This window comes from Carassius auratus, chromosome 7 (genome assembly GCF_003368295.1).
Source record: "Carassius auratus strain Wakin chromosome 7, ASM336829v1, whole genome shotgun sequence".
Taxonomy (NCBI): domain Eukaryota; kingdom Metazoa; phylum Chordata; class Actinopteri; order Cypriniformes; family Cyprinidae; genus Carassius; species Carassius auratus.
Window position 1 is genome coordinate 25371648 of NC_039249.1, and position 15690 is coordinate 25387337.

General features: G+C 38.3%; 1 protein-coding gene across 41 annotated transcripts in view; it reads left to right on the forward strand.

Annotated features, from left to right (window-relative positions):
- The window catches only part of ank2b (ankyrin 2b, neuronal), a 186025-nt gene that overhangs the window by 166815 nt on the left and 3520 nt on the right, over window positions 1-15690 (forward strand). For 37 of the 41 annotated variants that reach the window (XM_026268115.1, XM_026268109.1, XM_026268102.1 and 34 more), the window contains 8 exons: window positions 185-334; window positions 495-675; window positions 767-11561; window positions 11960-13108; window positions 13470-13559; window positions 14007-14090; window positions 14381-14545; window positions 15431-15619. In XM_026268115.1, coding sequence (XP_026123900.1) covers window positions 185-334; window positions 495-675; window positions 767-11561; window positions 11960-13108; window positions 13470-13559; window positions 14007-14090; window positions 14381-14545; window positions 15431-15619 — 12803 coding nt within the window. The remainder of the gene's footprint in view (window positions 1-184; window positions 335-494; window positions 676-766; window positions 11562-11959; window positions 13109-13469; window positions 13560-14006; window positions 14091-14380; window positions 14546-15430; window positions 15620-15690) is intronic. The other 4 variants (XM_026268103.1, XM_026268098.1, XM_026268137.1 and 1 more) reach the window with 3 other exon arrangements.

Consider the following 15690-nt stretch of genomic DNA (forward strand, 5'->3'; position numbering starts at 1 on the left):
TAGAGACATTGGGCTCATTTGACTTGGGCCAATAAAGTAATGCCCAGTGTTATGTGATTATTAAAAGGAAACAATATTATGTCATTGTGGTAGCATGGTCTGCCAAATATGGAGGATCAACAACATTGTCTGGTTGACTGTTGCATTCTAGTGGACAAAAAATATACATTTATCTCCTTATTAGCAGAGGCCACTTTGATGAAGACACTTACAAAAATAAATCGTATGGACATTGTTCATCTGATCGAAACAAAAATCATCCAGTCCAGTGAAGACCAATCATCACACACCTATGCAGAAATTGAGCAAACCATATCACTGGATCATAGTGAAGGTATGGATGTTAATGACTTGACACTTATTAGGTTGGCGTTTTTTTTTTTTTTTTTAGAAAGGCACATGATATTATTTATCACTTTTCCAGCAGATGATAAATCTCTTCACTTTCACAGTAATTTTACAACATTTCAACTGAAACTTTGTTGGCCTTGCAGGTTTTTCAGCCCTGCAGGAGGACATGGACAGCCCCTGGCCAGGTCGGCGAACAGAAGTCAGGCAAAAAGGATCAGAACTTGGTCCTCTGGTGGCATCTGTTGAGGATCTCTCCTGCAATGTACCATCCCTTGATGATACCAAAAAGGAGAGGTTGCTGGCAGACAAAGAGATGGGTTCAGAGTACGTTAATTCTATTCTTGACCTACACCATTAAAAATGTATTAAATATATACTGTAATAAATTATTTAAATGTGATTCTCTATTTGTCAGGGTGGTCGGAACCTCAACACATAGTTCTGTTGATATGGTTGGACTAAGGCAACAATTCCCAGGCACTATCAAAAAAGTAAGTCCCTTCTTTACCCTGTACAAAGCTGTTCCCTGGAAACTGCAGTCTCATGTTTGCAAAGGTGGTACTATTTTCAACGAACCTTCAGACAATACACATGAAACTTTGAACGATCGTCTCCAAGAGTTAGGAGCTACTGGGGGTCAGTTGATCCCAGTATCCACCCAACAGGATGATGAACAGAATGCCCCAGCTATTAGTTCAACTGAAGAGTCCAAGCTGAGACAAAGACAGACAACCTTGTCAGATTTTGGGCACACCCTGTTGGAATCTGAGAATGCAGAGCCAGATTTCAATGAGTTGTCTGTGGAACTCAAGCAAGATTCTGAAGATTATATAACCTCACCAGTTTCCAGTGCAATACATTTCTTTAAATCCCCATCAAATGAAAAGACCGAAGTTGCATCTACCTCATCAAATAAATGTGAGGTTTCAATACCAAAGAAACAAAGTGAGAGTGAGGAGTATATTCTGCGCCACGTTGAGGAAGTTTCTGACAGATTCTATAGAACCCTTTTTGGTGAAAGTTATGTCTTACCTGAGCTATGTGAAAATAGTGTAATTGTAGAGACGTATAGGTTCCCTGAAAATGAGATTTCTTCTGTGGATGAAGGGAATTGTAACACAACACCTGTCTGTGTACAAGAATCTTCAGATCTTTCCAAAGATAGTTATGTTAATCAGTTTGGAATCACAGAATTGTCCACTGACAGAGTACAAAGCATAACTCAAATAATTTCTGGTCCTCTTCAACAACATAGCATGTCTTTTGCACTTGTAAGTGGAACAGACATTTCAGAGAAGATTACCCCTTCTACACTCAATCAAATGTCACTTGATTCAGTAACTAAGCAGCCACATATGTTATCACTTCCAATAACTGATTCAGGTTCTTCAGAAGATAGGGTTGAAATAGCCAATCCAATCACTCTAACCAAACCAATAGATGCTGAATGCACAAAAATGGAATATACCACCTCAATATCAGCTGAAGCTGTGGAGTGTAGACCTCTTACACCTGTATCTTTAACATTCCCAGTTGAGCTAAGATCATTGTCACCAGATTTAGAGTTTGAATATTTTGATAACTTTGGAATGAGTTCATCTGAATATAGATCATCACCAGAATCAGTGGATTCTTTGCCTTTAGACTCACCAGTACCATTTGAATATAAACCGTCTTCACCAGACTCATTCATATTAATGGCTGAATTAAGAACATCTTCACCTGAATCTGTAACTTCAGTGAATGACTGGACTCTTCTCTCTGTTGACTCTCCATTGCCTGATTTTAGGCCAGCTACGCCTTTGCCAAATTTTGAATATTACACACCTGAATTCACAATGCATGCTGTAGAATACACAACATTGCATGCAACTGGCGAAAAAACGGTTCCTCTTACAGGATATACAGAAGATTCACTTGGAGCATATTATTTGGAGATGACTGATGACACAGAAAGACCTATTTCACCTGGTTCTGTGATTTTCTGCCAAACATCATCTGAATCAAATAGATCTTGGTCTCCTATGTCCATCGGTTCTGACATTTTAGATAGTGAACACTCAACTGAAAAAAGTTTTGAAAGCTATACTCCATCTCCTTATGGATTTTTGACTGAATTAAGACCATTGTCTCCAGAATCAACAGTATCTGTAAATGAATATAGACTACTTCCCCCTGATTCCCCAGTTCCATGTTTTGAAACAGAAGTGCAAAATTGCTATTTAGCACTCATGACAGGATACAGATCACCATCACTAAAATCTGAGCTTTCAGACATAGACTGTGATCTGGTATCATTAGAGTGTCTAGCTGGAAGTCGCCCATCATCCCCTGAATCAGTTGCATCTCTCAATAACCAGAGATGCCTTTCCCCTGATTCTCCTCTTCCCAGCTTTACTCAAACAGTGTGGGAATGTTTCATGCCCACTAAACTGTATAGATCTGATTCATTTGAGTCAGGCCTCTCAGATAATGAAAACAAACCAATATCAGGAGTATTGCCTGAAACCAGAATATCATCTCCTGAATCATTTACATCGATAAATGAACATAGACCCCTTTCACCTGATTCACCTGTGCCTGTATATAGAACCACATTAAACTTTAATGTCATCCAATTTGGGAGCCAAAGAGACTTGTCTCCTGAATTAGACACATCTGATTTTATATTTTCGCATTGTGAGCCCTTGATCTGTGAGCCAAGATCTCAATCCCCAGAATCATTAATTTTAGAGCCTGAATATGCTCCATTGTCCATGGTTGTAATGGAAAGTGTTACTTTTGAAAGTGAGCCAATAGAGAAAACATGCACTCAAATATTAGCCACTGAGCCCTCTGAATCAGTATACACTGAAGAACAAAGTGTAAGAGAATTGCCAAAAACAAAAGATACTTTTATGTCGAAAGCTATACTCAGCAATCGTATTGCCAAAATATTTGATCCACACTACAAAGGCGGCTCCAAGCTTGTTGTTTTGGACAACACTGGAGATGCTTCAACAACTTTACATGGTCAGCAAATAATATACAGATCCTCACCCCCTGAATCAGTAGTATCAGAGACAAATATACAGATCGATTTATTTGATGAGATGATGATTGATGTTAGAAAGTCCTCATTGGAGTCAATCACATCACTTAATAGAAACAGACCTCTGTCCCCTGATTCACCCATTCCTGAGTTCACAATGGCCAAACACACATTTGTCATGCCATTTACAGGCTCTCGACCATCCTCTTCAGAATCAGTCACTTTGGATGTTGAAAATGAATGGTGGAAATATGACCTTCATCCCGAGGAAAGGTTTGATTCTCCTCAGTCTGTAATATCAGAAATTGAGAAAAGACCACTGTCTCCTGACTCACCTGTGCCTCAATTCATGACATTATTCCCTCAGAGTACTTTGCCAGTAACAAGATCATGTTCACCTCAGTCACTGTGCTCAGAGAATACAGAATATGAACCTTACCTTGAAGAATTGCTAACCATAGAATATCGACCAGATTCCCCTGATTCAGTTTTATCAGATACTGACAAAAGACCACTTTCTCCAGACTCCTTGCCTGAATGGAGACCGATGTCACCTGACTCTGAAATGCTTTTGAAAGACATTAGAGGGTCTTCTCCACAGTCAAATGGGTCCATAAATGAATGTAGACCCCTTTCTCCAGAATCGCCTATAACACAGTATTTTCCAGCAGACTTTGAATCAATTTCTTTTAAAACCAATAGGTCCTCATCCCCTGAATCTGCATTATCAGAAGAGGAATGGGAATTAAATATTTTCACCCTAGATTCTTTTCTAAAATCAACAGAATCTATAAATGATGAAAGGTTTGAATTTAGATCTCTGTCCCCTGATTCTCCAATAAATCAGTATAATGCCTTTATTTTTGAACCAACAATGAAATCAAGTTACACATCACTGTCCCCCGAATCAATGCTATCAGACACAGATGTACAGAATGATTTATTTGATAAAATAGTGACTGATCTTAGAAGGTCATCATCAGAGTCAATCACATCACTTAAAGAAAACAGACCTCTGTCCCCTGATTCACCTATTCCTGAGTTCACAATAGCCACACACACATGTATCATGCCATTTACAGGCTCTCGACCATCCACTCCAGAATCAGTCTCTTTGGATGTTGAAAACGAATTGTGTCAGTCCACACTTTATCTAGAGCAAAGATCTGACTCTCCTCAGTCTATAATATCAGAGATTGAGATTAGACCACTGTCCCCTGACTCACCTGTGCCTCAATTCATGACATTATTCCCACTGAGTACTTTCCCAGTAACAAGACCTAGATCATGTTCACCTCAGTCACTGTGCTCAGAGAATACAGAATATGAACCTTGCATTGAAGAATTACTAACCATAGAATATCGACCAGATTCCCCTGATTCAGTTTTATCAGATACTGACAAAAGACCACTTTCTCCAGACTCCTTGCCTGAATCAAGACCGATGTCACCTGACTCTGCCATGCTTTTGAAAGATATTAGAGGGTCTTCTCCACAGTCAAATGGGTCCATGAATGAATGTAGACCCCTTTCTCCAGACTCGCCTGTAACACAGTATTTTCCAGTAGTCTTTGAATCAATTTCTTTTAAAACCAATAGGTCCTCATCCCCTGAATCTACATTATCAGAAGAGGAATGGGAATTAAATGTTTTCACCCTAGATTCTTCTCTAGATTCAACAGATTCTACAAATGATGAAAGGTTTGAATTTAGATCTTTGTCCCCTGATTCTCCAATAAATCAGTATAATGCCTTTATTTTTGAACCAACAATGGCATCAAGTTATATATCACTATCCCCCGAATCAATGCTATCAAACACAGATGTACAGAACGATTTATTTGATGACATAGTGACTGATCTTAGAAGGTCCTCATCAGAGTCAATCACATCACTTAATGAAAACAGACCTCTATTCCCTGATTCACCTATTCCTGATTTCACAATAGCCACCCACACATTTAGCATGCCATTTACAGGCTCTCGACCATCCACTCCAGAATCAGTCACTATGGATGCTGAAACCGAATTGTGTCAGTCCGACCTTTATTCAGAGCAAAGATCTGACTCTCCTCAGTCTATAATATCAGAGATTGAGATTAGACCACTGTCCCCTGACTCACCTGTGCCTCAATTCATGACATTATTCCCTCAGAGTACTTTACCAGTAACAAGACCTAGATCATGTTCACCTCAGTCATTGTGCTCAGAGAATACAGAATATGAACCTTACCTTGAAGAATTGCTAACCGTAGAATATCGACCAGATTCCCCTGATTCAGTTTTATCAGATACTGACAAAAGACCACTTTCTCCAGACTCCTTGCCTGAATGGAGACCGATGTCACCTGACTCTGAAATGCTTTTGAAAGACATTAGAGGGTCTTCTCCACAGTCAAATGGGTCCATGAATGAATTTAGACCCCTTTCTCCAGACTCGCCTATAACACAGTTTTTTCCAGCAGTCTTTGAATCAATTTCTTTTAAAACCAATAGTTCCTCATCCCCTGAATCTGCATTATCTGAAGAGGAATGGGAATTAAATGTTTTCACCCTAGATTCTTCTCTAGATTCAAAAGAATCTATAAATGATGAAAGGTTTGAATTTAGATCTCTGTCCCCTGATTCTCCAATAAATCAGTATAATGCCTTTATTTTTGAACCAACAATGGCATCAAGTTACACATCACTGTCCCCCGAATCAATGATATCAGACACAGATGTACAGAATGATTTATTTGATAAAATAGTGACTGATCTTAGAAGGTCATCATCAGAGTCAATCACATCACTTAAAGAAAACAGACCTCTGTCCCCTGATTCACCTATTCCTGAGTTCACAATAGCCACACACACATGTATCATGCCATTTACAGGCTCTCGACCATCCACTCCAGAATCAGTCTCTTTGGATGTTGAAAACGAATTGTGTCAGTCCACACTTTATCTAGAGCAAAGATCTGACTCTCCTCAGTCTATAATATCAGAGATTGAGATTAGACCACTGTCTCCTGACTCACCTGTGCCTCAATTCATGACATTATTCCCCCAGAGTACTTTACCAATAACAGGACCTAGGTCATGTTCACCTCAGTCACTGTGCTCAGAGAATACAGAATATGAAACTTACCTTGAAGAATTGCTAACCATAGCATATAGACCAGATTCCCCTGATTCAGTTTTATCAGATACTGACAAAAGACCACTTTCTCCAGACTCCTTGCCTGAATGGAGACCGATGTCACCTGACTCTGCCATGCTTTTGAAAGATATTAGAGGGTCTTCTCCACAGTCAAATGGGTCCATGAATGAATGTATACCCCTTTCTCCAGACTCACCTATAACACAGCATTTTCCAGCAGTCTTTGAATCAATTTCTTTTAAAACCAATAGGTCCTCATCCCCTGAATCTACATTATCAGAAGAGGAATGGGAATTAAATGTTTTCACCCTAGATTCTTCTCTAGATTCAACAGAATCTATAAACGATGAAAGGTTTGAATTTAGATCTTTGTCCCCGGACTCTCCAATAAATCAGTATAATGCCTTTATTTTTGAACCAACAATGGCATCAAGTTATATATCACTATCCCCCGAATCAATGCTATCAAACACAGATGTACAGAACGATTTATTTGATGACATAGTGACTGATCTTAGAAGGTCCTCATCAGAGTCAATCACATCACTTAATGAAAACAGACCTCTATTCCCTGATTCACCTATTCCTGATTTCACAATAGCCACCCACACATTTAGCATGCCATTTACAGGCTCTCGACCATCCACTCCAGAATCAGTCACTATGGATGCTGAAACCGAATTGTGTCAGTCCGACCTTTATTCAGAGCAAAGATCTGACTCTCCTCAGTCTATAATATCAGAGATTGAGATTAGACCACTGTCCCCTGACTCACCTGTGCCTCAATTCATGACATTATTCCCTCAGAGTACTTTACCAGTAACAAGACCTAGATCATGTTCACCTCAGTCATTGTGCTCAGAGAATACAGAATATGAACCTTACCTTGAAGAATTGCTAACCGTAGAATATCGACCAGATTCCCCTGATTCAGTTTTATCAGATACTGACAAAAGACCACTTTCTCCAGACTCCTTGCCTGAATGGAGACCGATGTCACCTGACTCTGAAATGCTTTTGAAAGACATTAGAGGGTCTTCTCCACAGTCAAATGGGTCCATGAATGAATTTAGACCCCTTTCTCCAGACTCGCCTATAACACAGTTTTTTCCAGCAGTCTTTGAATCAATTTCTTTTAAAACCAATAGGTCCTCATCCCCTGAATCTACATTATCAGAAGAGGAATGGGAATTAAATGTTTTCACCCTAGATTCTTCTCTAGATTCAACAGAATCTATAAACGATGAAAGGTTTGAATTTAGATCTTTGTCCCCGGACTCTCCAATAAATCAGTATAATGCCTTTATTTTTGAACCAACAATGGCATCAAGTTATATATCACTATCCCCCGAATCAATGCTATCAAACACAGATGTACAGAACGATTTATTTGATGACATAGTGACTGATCTTAGAAGGTCCTCATCAGAGTCAATCACATCCCTTAATGAAAACAGACCTCTATTCCCTGATTCACCTATTCCTGATTTCACAATAGCCACCCACACATTTAGCATGCCATTTACAGGCTCTCGACCATCCACTCCAGAATCAGTCACTATGGATGCTGAAACCGAATTGTGTCAGTCCGACCTTTATTCAGAGCAAAGATCTGACTCTCCTCAGTCTATAATATCAGAGATTGAGATTAGACCACTGTCCCCTGACTCACCTGTGCCTCAATTCATGACATTATTCCCACTGAGTACTTTCCCAGTAACAAGACCTAGATCATGTTCACCTCAGTCACTGTGCTCAGAGAATACAGAATGTGAACCTTGCATTGAAGATTTGGTAGCTGTAGAATATCGACCAGATTCACCTGATTCAATTTTATCAGATACTGACAAAAGACCACTTTCTCCAGACTCATTGCCTGAATGGAGACCGATGTCACCTGACTCTGCCATGCTTTTAAAAGACATTAGATGGTCTTCTCCACAGTCAGATTGGTCTATGAATGAATGTAGACCCCTATCTCCAGAATCTCCTACACCACAGTATTTTCCAGCAGTCTTTGAATCAATTTTTGTAACAGATTATAGGTCCTCATCCCCTGAATCTGCATTATCAGAAGATGAATGGGAATTAAATGTTTTCACCATAGTTTCTTCTCCAGAATCAACAGAATCTATAAATGACGAAAGACCTGACTTTGGATCTTTATCCCCTGATTCTCCAATATTTCAATATTGTAACTCTCATTTCGAACCTACAATGGTAACAGGTTACACATCAATATCCCCTGAATCAATGCTATTAGGTAATTATATGCAGACCGATGTATTTGATGACTTGGTGATTGATCTTAGAAGATCTTCTTTGGAGTCAATTGCATCAACTGATGAAAACAGCGCAGTCCCCCCCGATTCACCTTTTCCTGACTTCACAGTATCCACACAATCATTTACCATTCCAGTGACAGGCTCCTGTTCAACTTCCCCAGAAATGGACTGTGTGGATGATGAAAATACATTTGATCAAACTGACTTTATTTCAGAACAAAGACCTGACTCTCCCCAGTCTATAATAGCAGAAACTGGGGGTATACCACTTTCCTCTGACTCACCTATACCTCAGTTCAGTGTGTTATTCTCTGGGATTACTTTGCCAGTATTAGGACGTGGATCCTGTTCACCTCAATCGCTGTGCTCAGGGACTACAGAATTTGAAACTTCTTTTGAGGACCTGTTTATCAGAGGCTCTTCTCCACAGTCAGTTGCGTCCCTGAATGAATGTAGATGTCCTGACTCACCTATACCACATTACTCAGAATTATTCATTGAACAAAGGCCAATAACAGGACATGGGTCATCCTCGCCTGAGTCTATGACATCAGATGTTGGTTATGACTTAGAGATTAGTGTATCAAAATGTGAGTATATGCTTCCTTCAGTGGATTTAGTATCAGAGAATGAACCCACTTCAGGTGAGATTCAATCTCATTTGGCTTATTTTAGGGCATCCTCAACAGACTCTGACACCATAGTTAATGACTTTAAATTGCTCTCACCTGACTCACCTGTGCCACAGTATTTCCCAGCACTATTTGAATCAGTTCCAGATTATAGGTCTTTATCAGGTTATATGTCCTCATCCCCTAAATCTGGACTGTCAGAGGATGAACTTAATGTTTTAACCTCAGAATGTTCACCACAATTTATAAATGAAGGCAGATCTCTCTCCCCTGATTCACCTATACCCATGCCAGATTCTCCAATACTTCAGTATTATGCTTCAGACTTTGAACCAACAATGGTAACAGGATATAGGTCAACATCTAATCAGACAATATTATCAGAAATAGAAATGCAGACAGATATATTTGATGACTCTCTGATGGATCTTAGAACATCCTCACCAGAATCAATGACATTGGTAACAGCAAACAGATCACTGTCCCCTGATTCGCCTATTCCTGAGTTCACACCATCCACATTCACATTTTTCATACCAGAATCAGATTCTATATCAAATTCCTCAGTCTCTTTGAGTGATGAAAATGAATTATATTCATCAGATTTTTTTAGAACAGGGCAAAGACCTAACTCTCCTGAATCAATAATATCAGAAACTGAACCTAGACCAGTTTCCGCTGGCTCACTAAGTGATTACAGACACCAATCAGAGTCACCTGAGTCACTTACATCAGACATTGACATTGAACTTTGGGTAATTGCATCTCAAGTTACCGAACAGAGACTCTCCTCCCCTGAATCAATCATATCCTTGAATGAAAAAAGACCGTTATCACCAGACTCACCTATTTATGACTTTAACTCATCAGTGTATGTAAATTTTGCCACAAAAACCACATACAGATCATCCTCCCTAGAATCAATTGTATCTGATGTAGAATCTGACATGGCAAGCTTTGCATCTGAGGATGTTACATGGACTAAAAATAGACCTTTATCTCCTGCGTCAGGTGAAACATCTCCTGTGGATCAATGTCTTTTAGAAATAAAAAATAATCAGACTGATGATCAAAGCCAAAAATTACTTGGCCAAGGGCTATCCAACATTGGGACATATCTGCCATTAAACAAAACTTTTAGAATGGTGTCTCAATATAAACTTGTGTACAAAGCTGTTCCCTTAGCATTAATCTCCCATTTGTATGATCCTCAATATAGAGGTGAAACATTCTGTCCAAAGCCAGGTGTGTTTGAGTATGCTGGATGTAAAAAGAAGGCAAATAATGAATGTGCTGAGCAACAAAATTATGACATTTCCAACCGTGCTATATCTTATAGTGAAAAATCCTCAACTTTTGATGCCCATTCTCTGCAAACACATCCTCAAACAGAAACATTTGATTTATTTGTAAAAAATCAAGCATTATCCACTGAATCTTTGTTTTATTGTACAAGTTTAGATGCACGTCTAATGAACTCTTCAGATAGGAGAGCCACTTCACCAGAATCATATACATCGATGTTCTGTCTTGAAACGGATGTACGAAACCCATCACCCGAAGCAGCAACATTAGACACAAAACTAACAGAAACTATTACTCCAGAACCTTTAGTTTGTGAGAGATTTTATCAACCCGAATCTCCTGAATCAGTGATAATTGAACCTGAAGATGAGATTTATGAGAATTTGAATGATTTGTCATTTTCTGACATTGATGAGATCAAGGAAAATTTACCTGTCCTCAAAAATGATCCTGCTTTGCTGAATCTAGTGACATTTGAACAATGCATGGAACAAATCGAGACTCCAAGTGAAATAGAGGAGCTTCCGTCTGTTTCTGAAACTAAGATTGAGCATTCATTTGATGATGGACTACAACCAAATGCATCTCACGATATGGCATCTGAGCAAACACAAAAGGACACACAAAGTGTAACAAAGACAGTTACTTACTGTGAAGAACAGGACATATTAACAGCAACAAGTGAATCTGCGAATGAAGTAACTAGCAAAATCCATAAAATAGATGAAAAAGGACACATGGAAAGTCCACAGCAACAAAAAGAAGATCTAGGACATGATTTACGAAAACTAGCCCCTAAGGATGACAAAGCAATGGTAAGAAGATCAGCATGCAGATGTGAATCTTGTGCGTTCATAACAATGTATGAACCAAGAGGAATGTAGTGTCAGATATGCCCTAAAACAGATTTTCACATTTCTTGATCTACTAACAAATCAAGACTAAATGGACAACTCTTGAGGAATGTGTGGCTTACAAGAGAATAGTCAGTTTTGAGAATGTTTACTAATTCACCATCATTATCTTTATGTCATTTTAAGACTGCATTGTTTGTAATGAGACTTATTTTCAACTGCATGTTTGAATCTTAGTATTAAGCAATGTCCGTATTGATGTTAAGGCATGTCAATGGAATGCAAAATCTGTTGAATTTGCTTTATGTATTCATACAAATAGGGAGAAACATTTTTTTGTTTCCTATCATTTTGCACAGGACAGTGTCTCAGTGGAAATTAATTTTGTGCCTCAAGTGAAAGATTCAAGTCTAAGACAAGGAGATGCACCATCAGTTTCAAAAAGTTTAAATTTAACAGCATCCTTGATGACCAGTGAATCATCAAATGAACCATTTTTAGCCACATGTGTCTCCAACTTACCTGAGCACAACATATCTCAGCCTGTCTTTGATTTGGAGGCCCACAAATCCATTCATGATTCATCACCTGAAGAAACTAAAGCATTAAGTGGATTGCAAGAAGTAAATTCTTTTCAGTTTCATCTTAAAGACTCTCACAGAAGAGTTGAACTAAATCGAATTGATTCCTCTGCATTAAGTTTGGGTCTTGAATCAAGTCATTATAAAAATTTGCCTTCAAGATCTCTGAAAACACCATCAACAGGCGCTCCCATTTTACCTGTATTTAACTCATCCTCTTCTGACCAAGGGAATTCTCCAGAGTCCCATGAATTTCTAGGCAAGAGAATATCTTGTTCTACAGGGACTGTCCAGCTTTCGTCAGATTTTAAATGTGTAGTTTCTAAATTTGAACAGGCATCACCATCTTTAAGTGGTGATAATCCTGAATTAAGTTTAGTTTTTCCTAGAACTTTTACACTGGTAGCTGCTATGTCACCTTGTACTCTGGAAGTGACTCAGGAGGTGACAGGTGACCAGATGCAGTTAGATGCCACTGCAGTTTTAGACTCTCCACTTTACAGTCTTAATCTTAAAGCCAGGCCAAGACCTGTTCATGCAGATAGCATTGAGTCAGAGGCTGAGTTTTTTGATTGCAGACAAACGTTTTCTGATACATCTGAGCCAGAGGTCGAATCATCAGAAATTGTAGATGTTCCTCAAACAATTTACCATGTTGAGGAACTTCCATCTTTATCTGTGAGCCCAGAATATCTTACAGGCATTTCTAAACTTAGAGAGGAAACACAATTGAAAAAGGATGAGCGGCCCTTATCCTGGGCCAGTGAGGACCTACCCATAGTTCTTGAGCCAGAGGATGAATACACTGGTGAGGTTGGTGAGGAGAAGGATTTCCCTTATGATTATACAGGTGATCATTCATTTGCCGAAGAGCTACCTACAATAGAGGGAGCAGAATATGATGACGATGATGACTCTCTAGGGAGGGTAAGCAATCTAGCATGATGTATGCGCTCAGTTTCTGAAGGTTGTCTCTCCCTGGCCTATTCTAACAAACTCACTCGAGCCCTAATGGAACATTTTAAAGCATTTTAATACCAGCAAACTAATATTTGGTGTTTTGATAAAAAATTATGAACATAGTTTATATGTATGCACCCCAATGCATACACTAAAGTAACTTAGAGTGTTGGATATAATGTGATATAGGACAAGCAGCAATATTCTTCTTGACAGCATGTAAAAATAACTTCCAGAGTACAGGCTTTGCATGGTGTGACATGAAAATATACGAGATATACAACAGTACTTAAGACATGCAACCACAATGCATCTCTGCTACTCTTAGGAAATAGCTGAAGAACTAGGTTTGCTGTCTGATAGTTCAGAGGAGGAGGTGTTGACCACCAGGGTGGTGCGGCGCAGAGTTGTAATTCAGGTACCTGTTTTGGGTGTGCGCGCTTGTGTCTTGGGACCCCAATTTCCATATTTTGGTGTTATATTGAACAAAATTGTTTTCATTTGTTGGTACAATTATATATATTTACATAAAAAGTATTTGTCTTAGGACTTTCCACTGACATTTTCAATCTCATAGTTTTAAACAACAACAACAACAGCTCAAAATAAAAATAAATAAATAATAATTATTATTATTATATGAATTATAAGTGAATATATACTAAGTAAAAAGTTAAACAATTTCACTGTATATCAATTTAAATATGTTTGGAATCGGTTTCCGTTATCTTCATACAGAAAAACTCATTAATGAATCAGTGAATCAGAACACATTTCTTTGACAGTAATATGTTCAATCAAAACATCTTTTACAAGCACATTAGTTAATTTTGTTACATGTATGTATTTTTATTATATCTTTTAGGGTGACGAGATGCCTGAAATCCCTCCTCAGACTGTGACAGAAGAGAAATACACTGATGAGTATGGGAACATGGTGGTCAAAAAGGTAAATGCTTTAACTTTCATATTTTCTGTGATATTGTCTGCTAGTGTGGATGCTTATACGGTAATCGTTCTTGAACGGGCCTTTAGTCTTAGCCTTAAGCTTCACACAAACAGAATGACCGCAGTCATTTTGAAGAGAATATGATTCATATGGCAAACACACAAAAAACATTTTCGTTATTTTTTTTTCTTAAAATGCTTGAAGATGGTAACACAGATGGTATAACTTATGTTTAAAGTGTATATGATAACCTTGATCATTTCCATCCTTACGTCTTTTTCTTCACACAGATAACAAGGAAAGTCATCCGTAAGTATGTGTCAGCTGATGGAGTAGAGAGAGAGGAAGTGATGCTGGAGGGTCCACAGCAGGAAGCTGTCACTGTGGATGAGGCTGACGGTTTCTCTAAAGTTGTGAAGAGGACAGTGGTGCAGAGCGGGGGAGAGCAGACAGAGGTGTGAAACCTCATTTGGATTTGTAAAAACAATACTGTAATATGATAATATGAATCAATCAACCATTTTAAACATGTATATCAGTCATATTTGTTTAATGAATAGACATTTTGTTTAGTAATTTCCATGCTTAATTTTTTGTAGTTCAAATATGATGTGATTCTGTTACTTTCACTGTTATTTCCATTGTTCTGTCATATTCAGTCTTTAATTTTCTTTCATTTAATGGCTCATTTAATGACTCATCAGTTCTCATTTAGAGCTGCTCCAGTGCAGCGGTTCAGTAATCAGATGACATTTTTCTGTCACATTGTAGGAAACCACTCATTATTACAGGTACATACATTATTGCAATTTAAATTTCTGTACGAACAGAGAACAAGATATTCTCTTGCCTAGAACAGCCAGTAATTTGAGTGAGTAAAGGGATGTGTGCTCAACATGTGCATCTCTGTGTTGCAAAAACTATACAGATTTGAATATTGGACCTAATTGAAGTAAATGCATTTACATTATAGACATTCTTAAAGGGATAGTCCACATAAAAATTCATATTGTCAGCATTTACTCAACCTCGTGTCGTTCCAAACCTGTATGACATTCTGTATTTTTTTGTAACACACAAAAAAGTTGTTTTGAAGATTGTTGGTCACTAAAGCGTTTTAGGTCTTATTCACTTTTACTGTATGTACAAAAATATAATGGAAGTCAATGTGAACTAAAATTGTTTGGTTATGAAAATTCTTTAAGTTAATTTCTATAATTGTGTTCAGCAGAAGAAAGAAAACCCTAGTTAAAAACTGCTAATTCATTACCATGCATATAGTATAGGTCTCCTCTGTTAAAGTAATGCTAATCATTTAACATCTCTTCTATGCATTTTAGGTAACGTTCTCTGAACCTGTATCTTACATTGGGGTGACATCTTCTGAGTTCGAGGAAGAGCCTGTCCAAGGTCGGAAGGTTAGCAAAGTCATCAAAACTATGGTAGTGCAAGGTGAACGAATGGAAAAACAAATTGGAGACCCTAAACTCTCATCAGATCTCCCAACAGCCAAAGACGACTTTGAAAAGGTCTATATATTTGCGTCTTGTCTAATGCAGTGACATTTAAACAGTTTATGGATGGTATCCAAATACTTTAT